Source organism: Polychytrium aggregatum (genome assembly GCF_025602895.1).
Source record: "Polychytrium aggregatum strain JEL109 chromosome Unknown BJ171scaffold_17, whole genome shotgun sequence".
Taxonomy (NCBI): domain Eukaryota; kingdom Fungi; phylum Chytridiomycota; class Chytridiomycetes; order Polychytriales; genus Polychytrium; species Polychytrium aggregatum.
Genome location: NW_026516219.1, coordinates 95,584 through 116,579, shown reverse-complemented (window position 1 = coordinate 116,579; position 20,996 = coordinate 95,584). Strand labels below are relative to the sequence as shown.

At 54.8% G+C, this 20,996-nt stretch overlaps 6 protein-coding genes across 6 annotated transcripts; 2 read left to right on the top strand and 4 right to left on the bottom strand.

Annotated features, from left to right (window-relative positions):
• Positions 1-70: 70 nt before the first annotated feature.
• Positions 71-1,034, bottom strand: BJ171DRAFT_89487 (uncharacterized protein). Its single transcript, XM_053115966.1, has 3 exons — positions 566-1,034; positions 267-368; positions 71-137 (listed from the first exon to the last, which is right to left on the bottom strand). Exons 1-3 carry the CDS (start codon positions 929-931, stop codon positions 126-128), a joined length of 480 nt encoding a protein of 159 aa, XP_052966854.1. The 5' UTR covers positions 932-1,034; the 3' UTR covers positions 71-125.
• A 33-nt stretch (positions 1,035-1,067) lies between these two features.
• BJ171DRAFT_598806 (uncharacterized protein) lies at positions 1,068-6,515 on the top strand (the record flags this gene model as incomplete). The annotated part of the gene is made up of 15 exons (XM_053114873.1): positions 1,068-2,136; positions 2,434-2,546; positions 3,205-3,301; positions 3,419-3,683; positions 3,918-4,152; positions 4,249-4,270; positions 4,352-4,403; positions 4,521-4,694; positions 4,805-4,841; positions 4,969-4,999; positions 5,169-5,288; positions 5,406-5,440; positions 5,591-5,956; positions 6,118-6,269; positions 6,495-6,515. Coding segments are annotated over exons 1-15 (2,673 nt in total), but the record flags the coding sequence as incomplete, so codon positions are not given.
• Positions 6,516-7,710: 1,195 nt separating this feature from the next.
• On the top strand, positions 7,711-10,860 carry BJ171DRAFT_503559 (uncharacterized protein). The gene is made up of 12 exons (XM_053110871.1): positions 7,711-8,079; positions 8,231-8,351; positions 8,480-8,517; positions 8,689-8,734; positions 8,849-8,982; positions 9,053-9,250; positions 9,334-9,376; positions 9,487-9,496; positions 9,573-9,678; positions 9,773-10,282; positions 10,404-10,438; positions 10,557-10,860. The coding sequence occupies exons 1-12, from the start codon at positions 7,819-7,821 to the stop codon at positions 10,786-10,788; spliced, it is 1,734 nt and encodes a 577-aa protein (XP_052966852.1). The 5' UTR covers positions 7,711-7,818; the 3' UTR covers positions 10,789-10,860.
• Positions 10,861-11,484: 624 nt separating this feature from the next.
• Positions 11,485-13,826, bottom strand: BJ171DRAFT_581458 (uncharacterized protein; the record flags this gene model as incomplete). Its single annotated transcript, XM_053114106.1, has 4 exons — positions 11,485-11,631; positions 12,382-12,980; positions 13,112-13,316; positions 13,443-13,826. 4 exons carry the CDS (start codon positions 13,824-13,826, stop codon positions 11,485-11,487), a joined length of 1,335 nt encoding a protein of 444 aa, XP_052966851.1.
• A 230-nt stretch (positions 13,827-14,056) lies between these two features.
• BJ171DRAFT_561949 (kinase-like domain-containing protein) lies at positions 14,057-16,018 on the bottom strand (the record flags this gene model as incomplete). Its single annotated transcript, XM_053113248.1, has 5 exons — positions 14,057-14,356; positions 14,562-14,595; positions 14,955-15,104; positions 15,567-15,656; positions 15,879-16,018. The coding sequence occupies 5 exons, from the start codon at positions 16,016-16,018 to the stop codon at positions 14,057-14,059; spliced, it is 714 nt and encodes a 237-aa protein (XP_052966850.1).
• Positions 16,019-17,420: 1,402 nt separating this feature from the next.
• Positions 17,421-19,917, bottom strand: BJ171DRAFT_503552 (mitochondrial carrier domain-containing protein). The gene is made up of 9 exons (XM_053110870.1): positions 19,659-19,917; positions 19,329-19,437; positions 19,144-19,204; positions 18,929-19,066; positions 18,719-18,803; positions 18,455-18,537; positions 18,126-18,370; positions 17,870-18,034; positions 17,421-17,746 (listed from the first exon to the last, which is right to left on the bottom strand). The coding sequence occupies exons 1-9, from the start codon at positions 19,724-19,726 to the stop codon at positions 17,690-17,692; spliced, it is 1,011 nt and encodes a 336-aa protein (XP_052966849.1). The 5' UTR covers positions 19,727-19,917; the 3' UTR covers positions 17,421-17,689.
• Positions 19,918-20,996: the final 1,079 nt, after the last annotated feature.

Sequence of the window (20,996 nt, the reverse complement as noted above, 5' to 3'; positions counted from 1 at the left end):
CTGTGTCATAGGTAAGTGCGGTGGTGTGCACTCGCCGGGCACCGGCATCGCACTCCTGATCGAATTGTGTGCGGCTGCAGACGGATGAAGCAACGCAGACCCATAGCCATTTCACGATATTGACTCTATCCCCTCGACTTGGCCCCGTTTACAGATTTGATAGTCAGGTAAGCACGGAGTGAATCAGTGGAGCATGGATTCGAGAGGCAGGCTGAGGCAAGTCATGCGGCCATACAGCAGGAAACAATGCTGATCGTGGCGCTCACCGCGGGCACTCTCCAGACTTCCAGAGAACATCCGAAAGCATCCAGAAGTTGCAGATAGGCTCGCACGCGGTCTGCAAAGCGATGAAGTCGAGTGGTTTTACACTGTTTGGTACAGGAAAATTAAGGACTGGCACGAGCGCCGACAGTGGGAGTGGCGAAGGAAGCTGGTCAAGCCGCAGCCCAAGCCGGATGGTGCGATGACCCGTCGGTTCGAGTCGCCCGGTCGGTCTGACCAGCCCGAGCGATCCAAACCGCCTGTCAAGTTTGGAAGTGTCGATCAGCTCACAAAGCCATCATACATGTCTGCGTCGAGCACATCGCCTGGATCCGGTGTCGTTCAAGGGTCGATCCTCCGAACCCAAACAGGCAGTCCGAGAAACAGCACACCCAAGCGGGTATCCACGACATTCTCGGCGGCAGAGAGCGCGGAGCCGAGCCCCACCAAGGCCGAGCGAGGCAAAAGCCCGCTGTCCTATTACCAGGCAGCCCAGCAGAACAGCCCGAACCTGATTGTCATCCATCCAAAGCCGCGCTGGGGGGCGCCGGAAGCCAGGAATGAAAATGTGGATGGCGGCCACGACATCCAGGAGAGCGAGAACGAAAACCCATTCGAGTGAATCCGATGGTCGGACACTCCCACGCAGCACATGTTCAGGCTGGTTCATCCGCTAAAGCTGCGGCTTTTGTCGACTCTCCCACGCATGGCAAGCTACGCAGATGAACGGTTTCTTTTCCATGAACTCCTGCAGCCCATGCTCCTGTTGGAGGGAGATCGCTGGGAGCAGGCCTTGTGAGTGTCAAGCCCCATGAAGCGAGTCCGCACGCAAGGGGCTCATGCTCGGTGGCGCTGGACCATGCAGGTTCTCTGGCGGCGTCAACGCCGGTCGGGATCGTGGGCCATGAAAGCATGGAGGCATGAAGGCACGCCGCGGGGCTGGGATCCAGGATCGGAGCACCAAGGCCCACGGTCCTTCGGGGCCGTGTGGCGTCCGGGGCGGTCAGGAGCCGCGGCCTTCTCTGGCACAGCTCTGGGCTGTACAGCTGTGTCCACGTGTGTCACACAGGCAGCGCGTGCACCGTGTCAGCGTCGTCGCCCACAGCACACAGAGCAACAGCACTCACCCCGGCCCAGGTTCCAGCCCAGTTGCGCTGTGGGCTCGTGGCGCCTTGCCGCTCCCGCCGCCCTTGCTGCGCTGCGCGGTCGCGTCTGTGTCCGTCTCTGCGTTTCGTGCCTGGCGCCTCCCCATGAACCGGCTCTCGGCGCATCGACCTTTTTGGCTTCGTCTCCGTTCCTGCTGCAATCAGCCGACCAGCATCGGCCGACCAGCATCCGCAACTGCTTCCCTGCATCATCGCTCCGGCTGCACTCAGCTGTGGACCTGCATCCAAGTCCACCGAGACTGCCGTTTTTCGTCCAGAATTCACGCCGCCTTGCATTGTGCCGACCAGCGCCCACTTTCCACTCCCTTGCCTTCCCTCGGCTATCGCCCAAGCGGTTGCTTGCCCTTTTCTCGCCATCACCGGGCCTTAGACGCCATGTCCTCATCAACACCCCAATCCCACTCCCATAATGCCAGCGTCTGTCACTTCTGCAACCACAGGCCCTCGCTATGCACCGAGATCCCGAATCGCCTCACATCCGAATCTGCTGACCTGAGCCAAGTTCCGCTCGAACGCCCGCTGCTCCGTCGCGGCCCCATTCCACAGCGAACCACTTCCAGGACAATTTTCACTCCGCCGGTGCTTCCGCCCCGAAAGAGCTCGATGGGCTATCTGCTCGACCTCGATTTCGATGGACTGCCTCAACCTCCGACGTCTGGCGGGCTTCCGATAACGGCGTGCTCGCTTGATAGGCCAATCCAAAATCGACGTAGGATTGCGCAGAGCCCGGCTGGCGAGACGCTTCCTCGCAGACGCAAGCCACAAGTCGAGGGGATCGATTCGCACACGCCTTTCTGCAACGAGTCCGTCGACCATCGTTTGTCAGTGCAAATAACCTCGTCGTTCTCTGCGGCGCCGAGGCTGTCATTCACAGCGCTACCTTCATCTTTGCCTTCTGTTGCTGTTGACACTGTTGACTCTTGCCCAACGGAGCTCGCCGATACCGCCTCCAGGCCAACGATCTCCCACGTCGGTGCAAGCCAAAAGACTGTCCTGCCCTCGCTAGACTATGAGGTTCCTGTCAAGATGATATATACGGTCACCGATATCCAGGGTCGTGAAGTCGTCGTCGAAAAGTACTCACAGATCCCTCCCGGCGCCGATCACCCAAAGATTCATGTGCCAACTCGGGCCTCGTCAGTCCGCTACAGCCTGCGTCAACCATGCTTACACCCGTGAAGCGACGGGACCTATCTCGCCCTTTACTATGGCTCGACGCAATAGCGATAACAGCGTCGCGCACAGCGATCCTATATTCATCCTTACCTGCTAATTTCCATCATTGGTCGCCAGCCGGGGTCATAATGAAACAATATATATATATATATCGGATTTGCCTTGCCTGTGGTTCCGAGCCCCGTCTTATAAAGTAGTCTATGAGGTGTCGTGACTGAGCCAATCAACCCAAGCTTGGTCACAGCGAGCGGTGGGCGAGTGTTTGCATTGCACTGAAATGAATGATGCGCATCCTCGATCATCTGCATACCCATCCCACCACATACTGAATCATGAACCCCATCCAAGTAGTTGACTCAGGGGACGACGTCATTCTGCGGGCCAGACTTGCGTCGACAAGCCGACTCTATTGGGCGGTGGACAAATGCGGAACAACCCCAATCATATGATCCTAACCGAGCCGGAATCGTCATCCATTGCAGGGAGCAATCGCAGGCAGATATCCTTCTCCCGTCTGATTCCTCTCGATACCCCCTGGATTACAGACTTATAAATTCACAGCCCTGTTGGAGAAATCGCCGCTTGCTCTCCTGTTCTCTAGCGCGGCGTTTGCAAAATGAACTTGGATGAGTCCAAGAACTCATCGGCGCTGCACAGTTTTCCTATGGCCTCGTGCATCAAGAAAGCATCGTTTGCAAGTAAGCGCAAGAAATTACGCACCTGCATGAGGGCGCGGATATCACGAGCCTGGACCCTTGGTTTCGGATATAATGAGCCTGGACCCTTGGATGCTGATACGTCGCTCTCACTTGTAGATATCGCCGAAGCAAGTCATGCTTCTGAGCACGATGCTACGAGTGATCATGACGAGAGTAAAGTAACACCACCACGAAAGTTCGGTGGGCCACGAAGGAGCTCGCTGAGTCGGGATGCCAAAGGATTCAGCTCACGCAGCAGCGACGGTGCATCATCGACTGGCGAGACGACCGAAGCATCCGAGCTCCTGACTCAGCGCCGTCTGACGGAAACCGTCAGAGATGTTATGTTCGCGCTCCTCTTCTACATTGTCCATGGCAATACGTAAGTGCTTTCTCGCCGCCAGGAATGGATGTGGTGGCGACCGATGCTTTGCCCACTAGTCATTGGCCTGTGTCCGAGCATCAAAGTTGTTCGATCGGGCTTGCGACTTCCACTGATCAAGCCTGACTATGCAGAGTGGTTTGGGTCATTATTTGTGCGTCATTATCGACCGCCGCACTCCGTGCCAGCTCCTTCGGTAACGCGGCCATACAATGTTCTACTCCATCAACGCAGCTCCTCTGTATTAGACTACGTGTCCCTCGTGATCGAGGATGGGCAGCTACTGTGCTTTTTCTTCTCGGACTCCCTCCGCAGCGTCTACATGCTGCCGGATTTCCTGGTCAACTTTGTCGAAGTCAAATATCTCACCTTCGACATCACGCCAACCTACGTGACGCTCAACGCGATTGCCGTCTCGTCTGTGGCACTGTTGATCCTGAACATCATTTATATCTGCTGGGGCTTGTTTGTGAGTTGTAATCGATACTGCAGTGCAGGGCATTCGAAACTTGGGTCATTGGTAGAGATACGTCACGCTAACACCAATGGAGTGGCTCCACTGCAGAACGGCAAACAAGAGGCGATATGTATGTCAAGCTCGTTCGGATCACTTCGTTCTGTCATTGCATCGTTTGATGAAATCGTATTCACCCTTTCGACTCCCTCAGGGCCGATCAAGACGCTTCGTTTTTTTGCGTCGTATCTGCCAACTGTCTTCTAGTGAGTATCGTGGAATTGACCCTTTGACGATATACAGCATTGTTGCAAGTAGAATGGCCTGTAGCTCGCAATGCTGCTCACCTGCTTGGCTGAATCGTCCGCTTTCCTTCTACCTAGCATCCCCATCGTCGAAAGCCTAATGAGCGCTCTGGTTTGCACGATCCAGAGCTCTCTTTCAAGTTCCCAGCTGGGTGGCAGCAACTGTGTCGTCGGCAGTCGACTTCCTTTGTTTGTTGTATCCATCATCACCCTGGTGGTGTATATCCCGATCGCCGCGGGCTTGAGCGTCTTGTACGTATAAAATTGCTCTCGGCTTGTCAACCTGAGCTCCTTCAGCTGAGCTTTTCTGCCACTCTGCTCTTCCGACAATTCATTCCGCTCGATGCCTCCATTGTTCGCAGCTATCTCAACCCCGATCCAACCCTCAAGAGCCCCATGGTGAGTCACTCTATCTCTGCCAATAAGTTCGTCCAACTCATCTGGTTCCGCAGTAAAACCATGAACCGAATCGGCGCAGTCTCGGCGACCCAGCCTAAAATCATACATCCACCTCCATTATTCACAGAGCAAGGTTCACGGACGAGTCGACCTTGCTTGTAGGATACATTTCGATGGACTCTGCTCGCAGGAACCGTGCTGTGCAACATGCGATATGCGACATGTCGCGATTCGTAGGATGCTCATAGAACATGTAGCCTCATGGCGGTGGATGCCGAGCCTGAGGCATTGCGTGCTCGCTAACTATCGTCGCCATGTCGCTTCCAGATATCTTCCTCAAGTCACTACTCGTTCTGGTGTGGCTGATGGTCCCCGCCAATATCCCGCTGCTACGCATTGGCGTGGCCACGATGGTGCCCGGAACTATGCTGATGGTCCTGAACTATTGTGGGTTTACGCTTCGATCCATGCCTCTCGCACCCATGCAACTGGAGAAGTGGAGCCACATCGCGCGGCAAATGTCAACCCATCATTCTACATGCTTTTGCTCTATTACTGCCATAGATTTGCCATACTACAATCCCAGGATCAACCAAATGGTAGTCGTGAGCCAGTGGATACTAGGTTCATTTAGACTGTGGAGATGCCGGGCTGATTATGGATCCAAAGACCCACAAGGTTCGACTAGCTGTTGGTCCAGCCGAATTCTTACTAACAATCATCTCCGTCATCTTGTCCAATATCGACAGCGATCTGGCTTTTATTTTAGTGCATTTGGAATCGGCTTGATTGCATTCATTACTTGCCTCGTCAATACCTTTGGTGGCTCAAATCTCCAAACGAGCTCTGTCGTTCCTATCGTGATGGGCTCGCTCATAGCACCGCTCTGGGTCACAGGCTACTTTTTCACGGCCTGGCTGCTGAAATGGATCGAATCGAGCAGCCGCAAGCGACTGGCCGATGCCCTCAGCACCGTCAATCCGGACGACGACCCTATTGTCTTCTACCATTGGACTCATGTCGAGATCACGGCGCGATTTATCACAGCCAAGATGGATTCTAGGAGACGGAACGTTAAGCAAGCACTCGTTGGAGAGCTCCGTGACATCTTCTTGGTAACTCGGACTTCCATCGATAGAGCATTTACGAGCCAACGTGCAGGCTGCGTGTGCATAAGTGTGTTGCCCTTTCTTGGGATTATGTATTCATCGACCTTTCGTTTTTGTTGGCCTGGCTACTCTGGTAACCTTGCATCTGACCGTGTCTCTGATGGAAGCGCGGAATTACCGAATTCCCAAGGTGCCATTGGATCAGACTGTGCTATGCAAGCTACTTTTCGTTCGTGCAGCAGTCAAAGATGGAGGCCGCCAAGCAGCTACGGCAGGCCCAAAGACACAACTCCCCGATCGATGTGCGCTTTCAGATCTACTATGATGAAAAGGCAGGTGCACTCAGTCACTGATCTTGGCTTTGGCTGGTCTTCACGGCTGCTCGGTCAGGCTCCGCGTATTCACCCATGGTTTGATATTGCTGCACATATAGATATCAACTCAGAGCCGAGAAGTCGATTTCCTTGGCTCAGGCGTGCAGCTAGATGTTGCCGCGTTTGCGGAATACAAGAAACTAGACCGGGAAGCAAGATCTAATCACTACCTGGCACTCAAGTTTCTTCTGGAACTTTGGTCCTTGATCCTGGACAAGGTATTAGGCACACCACGACTGAACTGGATCGATAGAGAGATAATGAAGGTCGTCGAGATCGCGCTGAAACCCTTTGTCGAGCATCAAAGGCTGCGTCGCGCCTGCTTACAGATGCACTTCATCCTACAGAAATATAAGCAGGAGGACTTGGCCCATTTCGCGTCGGCAGCCTATCATCACTCGGAGAAGGCGGCCACGTCCTATGGCGTCTTGATTACAAAGTAAGCGCAAGCACAGAGGAACCCCCTGTCTCAATCGAATATTGATCGTAACTCGCATCCCAGGTTTCCGAGAAGTATACAGCTTCTGCGGCAGTACGGCGCATTCTTGCTCCAGGTATGGGATTGTGTTTTGGCTTGACTAGGGCAGTTTTCGGAAGGGCGTGTTGTGGCTTGCTTCAGGAGGGATATTCTACTGCTTTCCGTGTGATGTCAATGCAAATGCTGTTGTGATTCGCGGTGATGCCAACATATCGTGCTTGTCTTTTGCGCTGCTGCCCTCAGGTTCAAGGTGACCTTGCAAAGGCAACGACTTTACTGGACAAGGCCGACAGTCTGGAAATGGAAGAGGCCCGTCAACATACCGATGATGGTATCTTCACAGCAACAATGAAGAGCTTGAGTCGTGTGAAGCCTTATATAGTCCGTACAGCTATGGCTGAAGATAACAATCGCGAGTTCGATTCTAATGAAGACCAGCACAGTGTTCATGAGCAACAGGATAACCATGAGTCGATGAACCGACATCAGAATTTGGCCGACACGCGCATGGCAACAAGACGGACCGAGGAACTGCATCGACTGCGGGCTGCAATCTTGCGCAAGAACTCGATGAACATCACCGTTCTCCTCATATCCTCTACGACGATTTGCTTTGCCATCATCGTGACGAACTTTGTCACGATCACGTACGTTCTGAACCTGATTGAACTCGAGTGATGAACTGTTTGGAGGCGAGCATTTCGAGCTATCTCCCAATTCGGCGCGACCGTTCGATCTGTCTCGGACATTTGTGGCGACGAAATTGCTGGCCGATGTTGGAGTAGTTCATAGCGAGGGAGGTATCTTGGACAAGGATTCGGATTCACCTCGCTCCACCTTTCAGATCCCTTCTCCAGAGCACAGCAAATGGTCTCTATGTACTGAAGCTGTAAGTGCTTTCGCTTTGAGCTTGAAGCCCAAGCGCGATGGCTATTCCATCTTTGCTGCCCATGGCATGTGGTTGACTGATCGAATTGCTGGCGTTGGGCAATGGCAGGTTGCATCAAAGAGAGCATATGACAGCCATGACTTTCTACCGGCTCAGACAGATGCAGTTCTATCACGACTCCAACAACCCCGAGCTCTATGACTATGTGCGCTCGCTCTATCGGACGGAAATGATATCGTTCAAACAGGCATCTGATCAACTCTTTGCCTATCGCGACTCGAGCTCAGACTATTATTACACAACCCCTCTGGTACTTGTAAATGTGTCGTACTATCCGTACACAAGCAACAAAGTGCTCCAGAACTTTACTCTCTACCAGGTGACAAACGTAAGATATCTGCCAATGCTCCGTTTGATCACCCGACCTCCCGCGATAGCCTTGCATCCGCGTTTCCGTTGGCGTTATGAACCATGCCATGTCTTGCCAAGCTAATCCCTCGATTCACTGACACGCTGTCTAATATGCATCGAAATTGAAGACCTTTGCCGAAGCGGGGCTCCAAATCTCCAATATTGAGTTTGCGGCATTCCAGAATATCAGTACAAACAACGATGCGCGCTTTATCCTCGACAACATGTTCCAGATACAGCACCAGGCTTGTATGTATCCAGATCATCTGCTCTTCAACAACCCGTATCCGGCTCCCACAGGCGCTCCGGATTCGTCTGATCAGATGTCCTTCTGTCTCATTCTAATTCCAATGATCTCTGGTTCTTTCAAATATCAGACGACTTTTCGATGAACACTCTCTATTTTGGGCATCAGGCAGGTCGTCCGTTGTGCTTGGGCGCCAGTGAGCTGTACTTGTCAACCGAGGACTGGGTCGTTTGCCGAATGGGCACTCTGTCAGGCGATGCGTGTGTTCAACTTGCGCATAGCAAAATGGCACATATGCGCTGGGTATTCATGTATTAACTCGCTCTGATACCTATGCAGGCGGGCGTCTCTACACAGGCGACAAACCTGGTGTACATATTGACCGGTATGCCTTTCCCTCCTTGCGGATCGCCACTCGGTGGAGCGTGGAGGAGCTCGTCCTTGGGACGCACTTCGTGATTTGGTTGTGGTTCTCATGGTCTGTATCGCTGTGCTACAGGAATTAGCGTCGTCATCGTCGCGCTCTTCATGTATCTGATCGATCTCAAGGTGCGTGGATTCAAGCGAAAGCAGAGCCAGTCCCTGGATGTCTTTCAGGCGATCCCTGAGCGCGACATTCGCGAGACCCTGGAGGTAAGACGGCGCAGGCAGCAAGCGAGGCACTTGAGTCGGTAGTGAGTCTCACACGATATCGACTCTGCAGACCATACATGAGTACACCGAAATCTGCCTCATGACGATCCTGACAAGCGACTCGCTCAAGCGTCAGACGACAAAGTACCTCGAGAACGTTCCCAAGGGCAAGTTTATCTCCACCTCGAGCACCTTTGGTATTCAGTATGGTATATATGCCGTGTCTCTCACGGCCATCATGGGCATCTTTGCCTATCTCAACGTGCTGGTATGTTCGCCGTCCCAGCTTTGCGAAAATGAGCCACCATAGCGGAGATGCTGCCGCTGACGCTGATACTCTGGGTCTCACAGGGCGTTTACAACATTGGGATGGGATTCGCAGTGCTTGACCAGAGTAAGCCGCTGAATCGAGAGCAGCATGCTGTGCATCCCGGAACTGTGTGAAGTTGTAGCGTTGGAACGGTGCGACACCAACTAACATTCAAATTGCGCGCGCTCTGGCAGATTCGGACATGTAAGTTCACACCGTTGGTGCTGCTTCAAGACACAGAGCAATAGTGCCGCTCACGCGCTGTGCGTTCACCTTGCAGGATCACCTACTCGATAAGAAGCTACCTCATCCAAAACGAGCTTGTCAACATCGATCTCAAAACATGGGAGCGGGTGGATCTTCTGAGGAGTGATATCGTGTTTGAGGTAATGACCGAGCCTAGCTCGAAACGGATCAAGTGACGACCAATGTGTTGACCGTCCCTGTGTTGACCGTCCCCTGTGCTGACCGTGCCCACAGACAAACTGGTATTTCGGCGTGTACCAAACCGTTCTCTATGGCGACAATACCCGCTACCCACCATCACCCTCATCAAACAATGTCTGGCCAGATATGCAGACTTACTTCAACAGTCCGGCGTGCCTCCTGCAGAACGTATCACAGTGTTCTCTTCCAAACCCGCCGTTTCCCAATCCAGGCTGGAACACGAGCATCGAGTTTACCATCGACACCGTCAACTCAGGCATTCTCTACGCCTCGGCTGCCTTTATGAACGTTGTGCTCGAGATCGCCAACCTCCCTACGACGCAGACTCTGATGCCGAATCCCAGCAAACTTCTCATGTTGAAATCCATTCTGGATCCGTATTTGATGCAAGGATGGCAGATAGCAGGGGATATGGCATACAACCTGACAAACGACAGTGTCGATGCTCTGACCCAGCAGGATATCGCTATCTTTGTCATCGAGATCCTCGTCTTGATCCTTGGTCAGTTTTTGATTGTGGCCAGGATGATGAACGGATTCAAGGTAAGCCGCAGCGTTCAGTGAAAATATTGCGGAGACAGCAGCATGACACCGATGTACAACTGCAGGGGAATACATACCTCGCAGATTCTGACAGCTTTCATGCTTTACTCGATGCTTTCAGTTCATGGACAACTGCATCTTCAGTTTGACATCATGGTGAGTGCTGATGGCCAACTTCTTGTGGCATATCGATCGTGTGTGTGCTGCAAACAAGCGGCTCCCGGCTTTCTTCCCTTCCGCCACGGCTAATTGAGGATGGCTCGGGCAAACACAGGATCCCGGACCGCATTCGGCAGATTCCCGAGGTCGAGGCCATCCTGGATCGTATTTTGATGCGCGAGACCGAAAATGCAAATGCACCCAACGCCAATATGTTCCAAAAGATGATATTTTGGAGAAACAACCCACCACAGCCCGATATTGAGCGGTCTCAAAGATCTATGAGAGTGATACCCAAAAAGTCACGATTCCCGAACATCTCTCTCTACAGCATGCCTGCCAAGTAGTCTCAGGCGCACCTCGAATTACCATGCCGCCTATGTTTGCGGGGCAAACAATACATCACTATTGGAACGATACTAGGCAAGCAGAGTGGCCAAGTTTGCAGCCGATCTCGTCAGAGCGGGTCGCATTATCGGGGGTCACAATTCTCGTCATGGATCGAGTTTTGTGATGAAGCAATCTATTGGAGGACACATGGAAGCAGCGCGTCAAGCAAAGTAGGTTTATTCAGCCGGATGTGGCGTATGTGAGTCGTGAAGGGGTGGCATCAGTACAGGAAAGCGATAGCGCCAACACAAGGGGTGAGCATACGACTGGATGGGCGACCACGAGTGAGAGTGGCGGAGATAGGAAGGGGGGTCTCGCGAGGGTATGTGAGTCAACGGTGCCAAACTCAGACAAGCATGAATCACAGGCACACGCAAGGCGGCACACCAAAACTGGAGTATTGACTCGGCTGAGGTTGGACAGTAGAGTTTGGAGGCGAGCAAGAGAGGGTGTGGCTGGCGAGGCGAGGGAGATGGCCCGTGGCGTTCGTATATGAGGTTTGGCAAACAGGGAAGGGCGTGCAGATCAACTGTAGACTGGAACAAATATGCATCAGAAGCAAAAGTAAACAAACAAACAAAAGTAAAACGGCAGAGAAAGACCAGGAGATGGGTGTACGATTATAGGTCGTGCGGATGGGAGGGACGGGTGGATCATGATGCATCCAGCTTCGATGACTTTGTAGCGCCAGGTGCGGGCTTGAGCGCCGGCAGTGTCTGGGTTGTGCCTCCGGATGGCTGAGGTGCGTTTGAGGATTTGTTGGAAGCCTTTTCAGGCAGAACCGGTAGCAGTATGGAATCCTGGGTGGACGAGAGGGGAGAATGAGGGTCCGGTATTGAAGCATATTTCAGCGCACATGCCTGATGTCAGTATATTCTAACATGAGCAACGTCAGACGAGTGCAAGAAACCGCGTGACCTCGCACCCAGGGCTTGTCGCACTTCATTATGCTCATGGCAGCTCGGGTAGCGATCGCCTTGCCTATCCACCAGCTGATTGTGCTCTCTATAAGCTACCCCGGCGAGCCGTACCTTTGGTCCTGCCGCTGGCTTTCGTTTTTCAACATCGCTGTGATTGCCCAACGACGGAAGCAGTGGCAAGGTCGGTTGTGATGTGTGTGAGTTTGTTGGGTATCCCGAGTTGTGAAAGCTTGACTCGATGACCTGCGGCGCGAACTGCAGGCTCGGCAGCTACCGCAGAGATTCGCATAGTGGGAGAGAGCGAGCAGCGGACATTGTTGTCAGTGGCGTCTATTCCGAGGAATATACGTCGCTCGAATTTGATACGGCTGCATCGCAAGTGCTTTGAGCGCATGATCTTCCGTCGCAGCGTCGGCACGAATCAGGTCCGGTGCGCCCCGCTGCTTCATAGAGTCTGTGCGCAACTCCCCAAGTCGCAGCCACAGCAACGCAACAAATCTTGCTCGTGATTGTGATGCCCGGAGAGGCTCTGCAGACTGGATCGATGACACTATGCCATCAATGCAGCCCCAACAGCTCAGTCGCTCATCGAACAATAAAACATTTGGTCGTCAATATTGCAGCACACACCTTGTTTGAAGCGCCGCTTCCTCCTGTCGTCTTTCCAACGATTCCGAGCTGGTTGTTCAGCCACATCGGGTCTCGAGCGGCATTGGCCCTGGCCTCGGCCACGGCGGCGACGATCGATGGGTTCGAGTTGTTGCCGCCGCGCCTCTTTGGTCCGCCTGACTGGCGCTTCCGATTGATGGCCGAGATCTGTGCCGGGCCACGTCGGCCACCGCCACCACCACCACCACCGCCCCCTCCGCCGACCTTGACGATGCTATCCATTTGCTGCTGCTGCTGCTTGAATTTCGAATAGAAAGTGGATGCAGAGTTGGTGGACGTTGAGGACATGTTGTCGCTATTGTCATGATGCGTTGCATGGCTGCTGACCTCCTTTTGGGGCGGAAGAGACGCCAGCGAAGACGATACGGAGTAGTCATGCGCCTGCGACAGAGGCATGCCATAGTTTTGCGGGCCTTGCCCCGATCCTTGCGTCTGACCCGTAATCTGTGTACCGTGTTGCTGGGGTATAGCTGGGAGCTGAAGCGGATGTGCTTTCTCGGCCGGCTCCGGCTTCGGGGCACTCTTTGCGTCGGGTCGGTGGTCAGCTTTGGATACTTGTCCTATGTTGCGGAAGCACAGTGTTAGGTTGAGCGATCGATCCGGTCTGCCCAAATCAAATGCCGGCCGTGCACACGCTCCGATACTCATCGTGTCCACTGGCTGAACATGACCCAGCGCTGCTGGCCATTACCTTCCTGCGCCTGCTCAAGATATGGCTCCTTGTATGGCAGCGACTTGTACGGCTTCTCAGACTCGGGGATGATCGGCTTGACATTCGCGATGATCGTCGTGCTGTCGTCTGCAGCCTCCTGGGTTGATCTGTTTTCGGCATCGGTCTTGATTTTGGATTGCTTGATGTACGAGTGGGCTGGCGGGGTTGGTGGGGTGACGGGCTCCTGGGCCAGGGATGAAGTGTTAATCTTTGGACGATGCACAAGTGTCCACTCATAGCTCGTCCACAGTACACCGCAAGAGGGCTCAACGCTCTGGGCATTGCACATTTGTCCCTTCAGACCACTCACCTGGGCTTTTGCAGGGCCGTTCTCTTCTCGCTCTCTCTCCTTTTCCTTCTCTCGTTCCTTCTCCTTTTCTTTCTCCTTCTCCTTTTCCTTCTCCTTTTCCTTCTCCTTGGCCTTCTCCTGTGCCAGCACCACCGATGATCCAAAGCTACCGGTCTGGCTCAGGGTGATGCTTGAGGAGGCCATGGACTGTGATGGTGTCTCTTCGATGTATGGGTCTTGAACATCGTCAAAGTAAGGGTGCCGGAGAGACTCCTTGGCAGTGATGCGCTCGTCCGGATCGTAAGCAAGCATGGCAATGATCATATCGACGCAGTTCTGGGCAATGTGTGGAATCAGAGCCCGAATTCCGGTCCCCTCGCGGAACGGGAAGTTGTACTTGGCCATCGATGCCTTGGGTCTGGGTTGAGGCGTCGAGCGACAACAAGCGCCCAGAGCACAAAGCATGAGACGTGCAAGTCCTTATGTGAGCTGGGCGACGGCATCGGGCGTCGCGACATACAGCACATGTGGTGTTTCGAAGCCAGTGCCAATCCGCTTTAAACCAGATCTGTCGCATTGTTCGCATTCGAGGATATGGGAATCAAGTGCGGGGCTGCGGCGCCATATCCGACGGCTTACCCGAGCATATGCTTCAGCACCTTCTGCGACGGCGTCCCCAGAACTCCGTGTATCCTGTGCAGCTGATCCAGCTCGTTTGCGCCTGGGAACAGGGGCACCTTGGACACAATCTCAAACAAGACACATCCAGCACCCCAAATGTCCATCTTGAAGTTGTAAATGCCGTCGCAAAGAAGACACTCGGGTGATCGATACCAGCGGGTGGCGATGTACTCGGTGTAGGGTTGCTTCGAGTGAATGCCGCGGCAGGACCCGAAATCGGCGAGTTTGATGGCATTGTCCCGAATCAGGATGTTCTGATGACACGCGGGCGTTGGCGGAGCAAAAAAGTTGCATCGCATGCGACGGAGAGTCGCATGGTGAGAGGACCAAGTGTCAGAAATCCATGCGCATTCGGCTCTGGAATCGGGCGGTGTAGGATGGAGTCGAGAGAATGGCCTCTCTCACTAGAATGGATCCAAGCACTGTAGGAGAGGCAGGGAAGTCGGAATGAAGCCTCACCTCGGGTTTGATGTCTCGATGGAATATTCCTTTGCTGCAATATAGCGGCCGTGTGGTGGCCATAATTGATGCAGATGATGCGGATGATGCAGATGATGCAGATGATGCGGATGATGCAGATGATGCGGATGATGCAGATGATGCAGATGATACAGATGATGCAGATGATGAGTAGAGTAAAATCGTGGGTTTAATAAACGAACTTGCAGTCAACTGGTGATGATTCCGAGCTGATGCGATTGCAACAAGATCCAGATCATGATCTCTGGCGCAACGCAGCAAGTCCAGGCACACGAGGAATTCAAGGGCGTGCGGCAGACCCTGGCTATCGATGCATTTGGTGCTGGCGCACTCCATCGCTCCATCATCCTCGAAGGTAGATATGGCCCTCACCTGTGCATGTACTCGACAGCGGTACATAGTTGGTGCATGAAACACTTTGCCTTGGCCTCGCTGATGGTGGAGTTTTTGCGGGATATCAGTTCGTACAGATTGCATTCCATGAGCTCGAAATTGAGGGACAAGATGCCGTGCTTGGGCTCGCTGGTGGATGGTCGATATGAGATGGTCGATGTGAATCACATGGGTTCGTTGGATGCAAAGACGGTAGGAGCGGTCGGCGGTTCGTGCCGGCACGTTCACGGTCCAGCGCGGTCGTGTGAATGTCAGTTCAACGTTTTCGTGGCGAGAGAGCAGCAACCGCCAGCATGTGTCATCCCCGATATGAGACGATGCGGTATGTGATATCCGGTGGTGCGGGACAATCCGCGATTGCACCCAGCAGCGGCGACGCAAGAGCAGTGCCGGGAGATTTGGGTGTGGGATAGCGTTAGCTCAGCTCGTCAATGCAATCGCATTCCTCCGAAGCAAGGCGTTCCATCCATAACTCGCCCGCCCAACCAGCCAGTTAGCTTTCGCACTTGCGTTCGGTCACCTCCCGCCATATGGGACGCAGGGAGGGTGGGCTGTTAGCGGGGAGACATCGAGGTGCTTGGGATACTCAACAATATAACTTCTTCCAGGATGATGACATGCGGATGTGGATTCAGCCGCCTCAGTGCTTGGATTTCTCGCAGGTTTTCGACTTCTTCATAGCTATAGCAGAGTCGAGCCAGTGGAGACCGAGCCAGTGGAGTCGAATCAGTGGAGACCGAGCAGGAACAGGAGAATGCAGTCAGAATAGGGGAAAGCGACTGACTGAACGATGACTCTGGTGTAGCGGGACGGCACAGACGATTGCTCCGAGAGCATGCGACTGCGATATGCGCTATGCAGCCTGCGATATGCAGCACGAGGCACAGAACGACAAACAGCCACCTGTGCAAATGTTTCCGGAATCGCTTCATGCCATAGACCTTCCCGGTCTTTTTGTGCTTGACCTTCAGCACCTCCGAAAAAGTGCCCTCGCCCAGCTTGCACATGAGCCGAAAGTCCTCGAGCTTGTTTCCTCCCTCCATAGCTGTGGGCAAGGATGTGTGCGGGAGGAACGTGGGTTATGATGCGACCGTCGATTGTCTAGTGGGCGGTTGGACTGAGCGATGGGCAGCAGATGGCTACGAGGGCTGCCCGAGGATGGCGGGTGATAGAGGCAGGCGCAGGCGATTGTGTTGGAAGGGTTTGTTGCCGACGGAGTATTCGAGTGGTCGCCGGCGAATGGTTATTGCCGCTTGTGGGTGTTGGTTGCTGTCTGGCCTTGGACGTCGTGATGGTGTCTCGTTTGTTGGTTTGGGAATCGCCCGTCAGATACCGGTGGAGGGCACTTCACATATACGACGCCGATAAGGGGTTGGGAGGGGACGACTGGATGCGAGACCGGCCCTGTGAATGACTAGCGATCTGTGCGATGAAGCTCGGCGATTGTTGGATACTCCCGATAGCAGGGAATGAATGACTCAATGTAAGGAAGGCGAGTGGGCACCGTCTCGGCACTCGCAAGGGCAAGGGGAGGGAGCAACAGAAAAAACAAGGAGGGAGATCAGGGGTGTGGTATCGCTATTGCTTCTGGCTTGGTTGTTTTTTTTTTTTTTTGACCCTGCTTCACTTGGACCACTGGCTTTGAAGCATTTGTGGATTTTTTTTTGTGTTAGTGTGAGGGTCGGTGCGCTCTTTTGATTCCTTTCTCCACAACCGTTGTCGAGTAGTAAAAGGACAACCTGGGCAACTGCAGCGGGTGGTGACGGCAGTTGTCGGAGTCACAGTCACAACTGCAGTCGCAATTGTAGTTGTAGTCGCAGTCGCAGTTGCAATGGCGATAGCGGTGAGTGCAGACACAGTACGAAGGAAAGGGCAAGGCACACCTCAACACCCACCACCTCTCAAGGACGGAGGTCGGCCGGACCACAATCCAAAGGTCGACGGGCGATGCAGTGGTCGACTGATTGCTGCTTGGGGCTGCCCACGTCAGTGACACATATCGTGCGATTTCAAGAATCGGGATAAGTGGCGATATGTGACGTTGCCGATCGTGCAGGGCGGTGGCGAGAATGGACAGAGAAAGGGTGGGCAGATGAGTGAGGGCATGTGTGTGACTGTGTGTGCGTGAGCGCATCAAACGCCGGCGACGGTCCGGGTCTGCATCGGCCAACTCAACTCAGATAATGCGCAAGAGTGATTGTCTGCGCAAGACGAGGCGAGTGACGCAGGCGATGAGAGTGCGTGGGGGCAGGATGATTGGGGGGGGGTATGTGTGCGGAGACGCTCGGAGCAAGTTGAGAGCGGAGAGTTCTCAAGAGCCCGTCAGCGGATACATCTCAGCAAAGCCAAGATGGCGATGCGTTGCCCGACGAGAGAAGGTCAGGTAGCTTGATGCCTTTGAGGGTTTCGGATGAGAGTGCCGTCCATTGGATGAGAATGGTGTCCATTGCGGGGTATGTGTATATTGAGACGCTACAACGAGCAAAGCACAGCGAATGGCACAATTCGCATTGGCTAGCGATGTGGGCATGATGGTGGATACTGTGACGGTGGATACTGTGATGCCGATACGCTCGATGAACGATGAAAGTGGAACGCGAGGAGTCCATGACTTGGATGGCGACGGAGACGGACCGTGCGGAGACATCGAATGATGGACCAAGCCATCGATCAGGAAAGGAAAGGAGAGGATCGGTGTCGGCGGTCGAGGGTGGTCATGCGTCAATGCGGGAAAGAGACTTGACTGTCTCGTAGGTAAGAATGTTGAGGATCTATAACTCGGCGGAGGAGCGATCGTTTTTAGTCGATTCGTATCAACCCGCATCAGTTGGAGCTAGGAGGTATATGAAACTGGCTCAGCAACGCTTGCTTGTGAGAATGCAAATGGTACTCACCGACACAGGCCCCATGTGCAGCATCCGTGCGCCCATGCCCTTTGTGAATCCTCTGAGGCCTTCCTCACGCAGTAGTGATCGCAAAACATCCTTGAGCTGGGCTGAATGCCCGCGGGAACGAGCGTTGGGTGGATCCATGAGTTGCAGGCGCGTTTTGATGACATCCTGCAGAAGGAGCCATCAGCCACAGACACAGAAGCAACGCACTAGGTGCGCGGAGAGCAAGATGAGTGTGCAGTAGCTTCCAGACAAATACCATTGGGGTCGTAATGCACGCACTGACGCAGCCAGCGAGAAGTCCTGAAGGAGCCGACACCAGAAGATTCGAAGCCCGTGCACTCTCAGGAGAGAATGGACCAGCCAAATGCAGGATGAGGGCCTTTACGAGGCTGTAGGTACCCCACCAGCACCCCGACGAGGGTGCATACGTCAGCACCGAGAGAAGCGTCCCGCGGTAGAATCCAGAGAGCCCCTCTGTCCTCCAAATGTGCCGGATGACATCTGCAGGGCCGGGTGCGGGTAAGATAAGCATCTCAGGAATGGGTACGAAGATGCATACGATCTGCAGCCATGGGCAACATGTACCCATGGTAGTCTGGTTGGGAGGAGCCCCGGCCAAGCCAGCAAGCGGAAGATTGGATCTCGAGTGTTTTTCTTGGATCATCATTCTGCGTGAACGCACAGGGTGGGGTAAATACGCATTGTTAGCAATTCGTCGTCCAGCGTTGCTGGTGATGGGCCGGAGAGGGGTGGTGCACTGCAAGTGATTCCTCGAATGGATCAAACACACAGAAGAGGTGATCGAGTGACAACTCCAGACTCGCTTGTCCCAGATGCCACGACAAGTACCGCTGGCAGATGATATCGATTGGCACCACGACGATCTGCGAGGCAAGGGAGGCAAAGGTCCCGCCTGCAAAATAGCTGATGGCAACTGGACAGCACAGAGGTTTGTTACGACGAGGCACCAACGTTTCGGAAGGACACCAGACTCGGGTGCCGGACACGAAGAGGGGCTCTGCAACAGGCTTGGGCAACGGACTCGCAAGCGAGACGAACCCGAGCGATGGTGATCAAAGCCAAGGATATCCTGGCAGATCTTGAGCGATTCATGTTTGGCAACTTCAAAGGACGAAAGATAGATCATCTGGGACGGGATAGCGCCGACGACGCTGATGGGAAAGCCCTGGTAGAACGCTTGATGGTCGACAACACAGCGCAGAGGGATGAGTCCGGCGTATCGGAGACTGGAGGTGTGCTGCAGTGCATCGTACCGAGCAAGCCTTCGTTCCGTAGAATGTTGGCAAACGTTTTGAGGGTCTGACACGATTCGCTCTGAGGTGATGGACAGATGAAGGACGCGGTCGGTGTGCCAGCATTGGTTCAACAATCGTCATCGATGTGCGGTCTCGGCGCATGTCCAGGCAGTGAGGCACAACATTGGACTGGTAATGCTTGCCTGATGCGAGACCTGAAGGCGAGTCTTGACAAGGGATGCAGGGTATACGCAAGCGCGAACACCCGAGAAAAACACGATGCCATAGCCGATGAAGCGTTTCTTGTCGAGCCTTGACGGGAGCGATTGCCGAAGCAAGGGTGCGACGGTATCGAGTGAGGCGTTAGCGCAAGATCACTATCGACAGCCGAAACCGGATGGAGACGTGCGCAGGTCGATCTTGAGAATGGCCCCGGCCAGCCGGCGGTGAGCTGGATGCGACAAAGGCGACATTGCATGGCAATGGCGAAAGCGCCCAGCAAGGGACACAGTCCGGAGCAGCCTGCCGCCTACCGATCCCACGAAACCTCTTGATGAACCCTCCGCGACAGACTTGCGGGCTCGGGCTGTGCAGCTGACATGATGCGGGCCTCGGGATCGGATGCCAGGGAAGGCTGGTGCCGGACAGAGCAAGGCAAACGGAGCAGAGCGTCGGGGAGGCTGGCGAGGTTGGTGTTTGGGCGGGATGGAGGCGCATCGCAGAGTTTGGGCGGTAAAGACAGGAGGATGAAACCTTGGCCAGGGGTGATCAGCGGAGGAAGAGTCCCGAGGGCCGTGGCAGACTGTTGGACAGCGCAGGGCAGGGCAAGGCTGGGCTGGGTTGAACGAACATTCCATGATCCGGCCAGTCAGGGGGAGGCGCCAGCACAGCAAACACGGCTGGTGGCGCTGGCCAGGTCTCGTGACGGTGCTGGGGTCAGCGAGCGCGATGTTTACGGGGGGTTGGCCCCTGAGGGACCCCTGAGGGACCCCTGAGGGACCACTCCTGGCGGATGGGCTTGAATGTTGATGGGGGTCGGCAGGGGGCTGCCGCGGATCATCGGTAACCACCAGCGGGTCACGGCAACGGCGGATGCACACAGCCAGGGACAACAAGCACAAGCGACGGGGCGCAGAACTCGCAAGCACGACGGTTGCGACAGCGGCCAATTGAGCTGCAGCCACAGATTCAATTGCAATTGCAGACTCAGTGGCAGACTCAGTGGCAGACTCAGTTGCGGCTGGGGACCCAACAACACAGCACTCGCCCGCACTCGGCTTCGAAGCCGCAAACAACAAGGCCATTCGGCATCCGGCCACACAGCAGCTCCCACGAAATGCAGAGGCTTGCTGGCCACCGGCAGGCGATCGATTTGGGCATATGAAGACTTCATATCCCGCGATAGCCCCGGCGCTATCTCTGTGGTCCCTGTCGTGCCGGGGCCGGTCGGCAGCAGGCACGCTCTTTTTGGGGAGGAGGCAGCCTTCGGAGGACTTCTGCGACGGCCCATGCGCGGATTGCGGGGCGGGAAGCCCGGAGGCTTTGTCTTGGACGCGGCCGCGGGCTTGTGCGGGGCAGGCGGGTGTCCTATCTGGGGGGAGGCGACCCCTTGTGCCGCGCACGCTTGTTGGATGTGTGTGTGTGCGCCCTCGCTGGCTCCTCGGCGTGTTCTCGGTATGCTCTCTCTGGCTCCTCGCTGGACTCTCGCTGGATTCTCGGTGCGCTCTCGGCAGACCTTCGCAGCTTGCCGCGCGCTGTCTCTGTGCTCTCGCCCGCGCCTCGCCGCGCACATGCTACCGTGTTTGTCTCCCCCCCCCACAAGCCCCCGCCCCGCCTTGCTGCACCGCCTTGCCTTCCCACGCCCCCCGTGG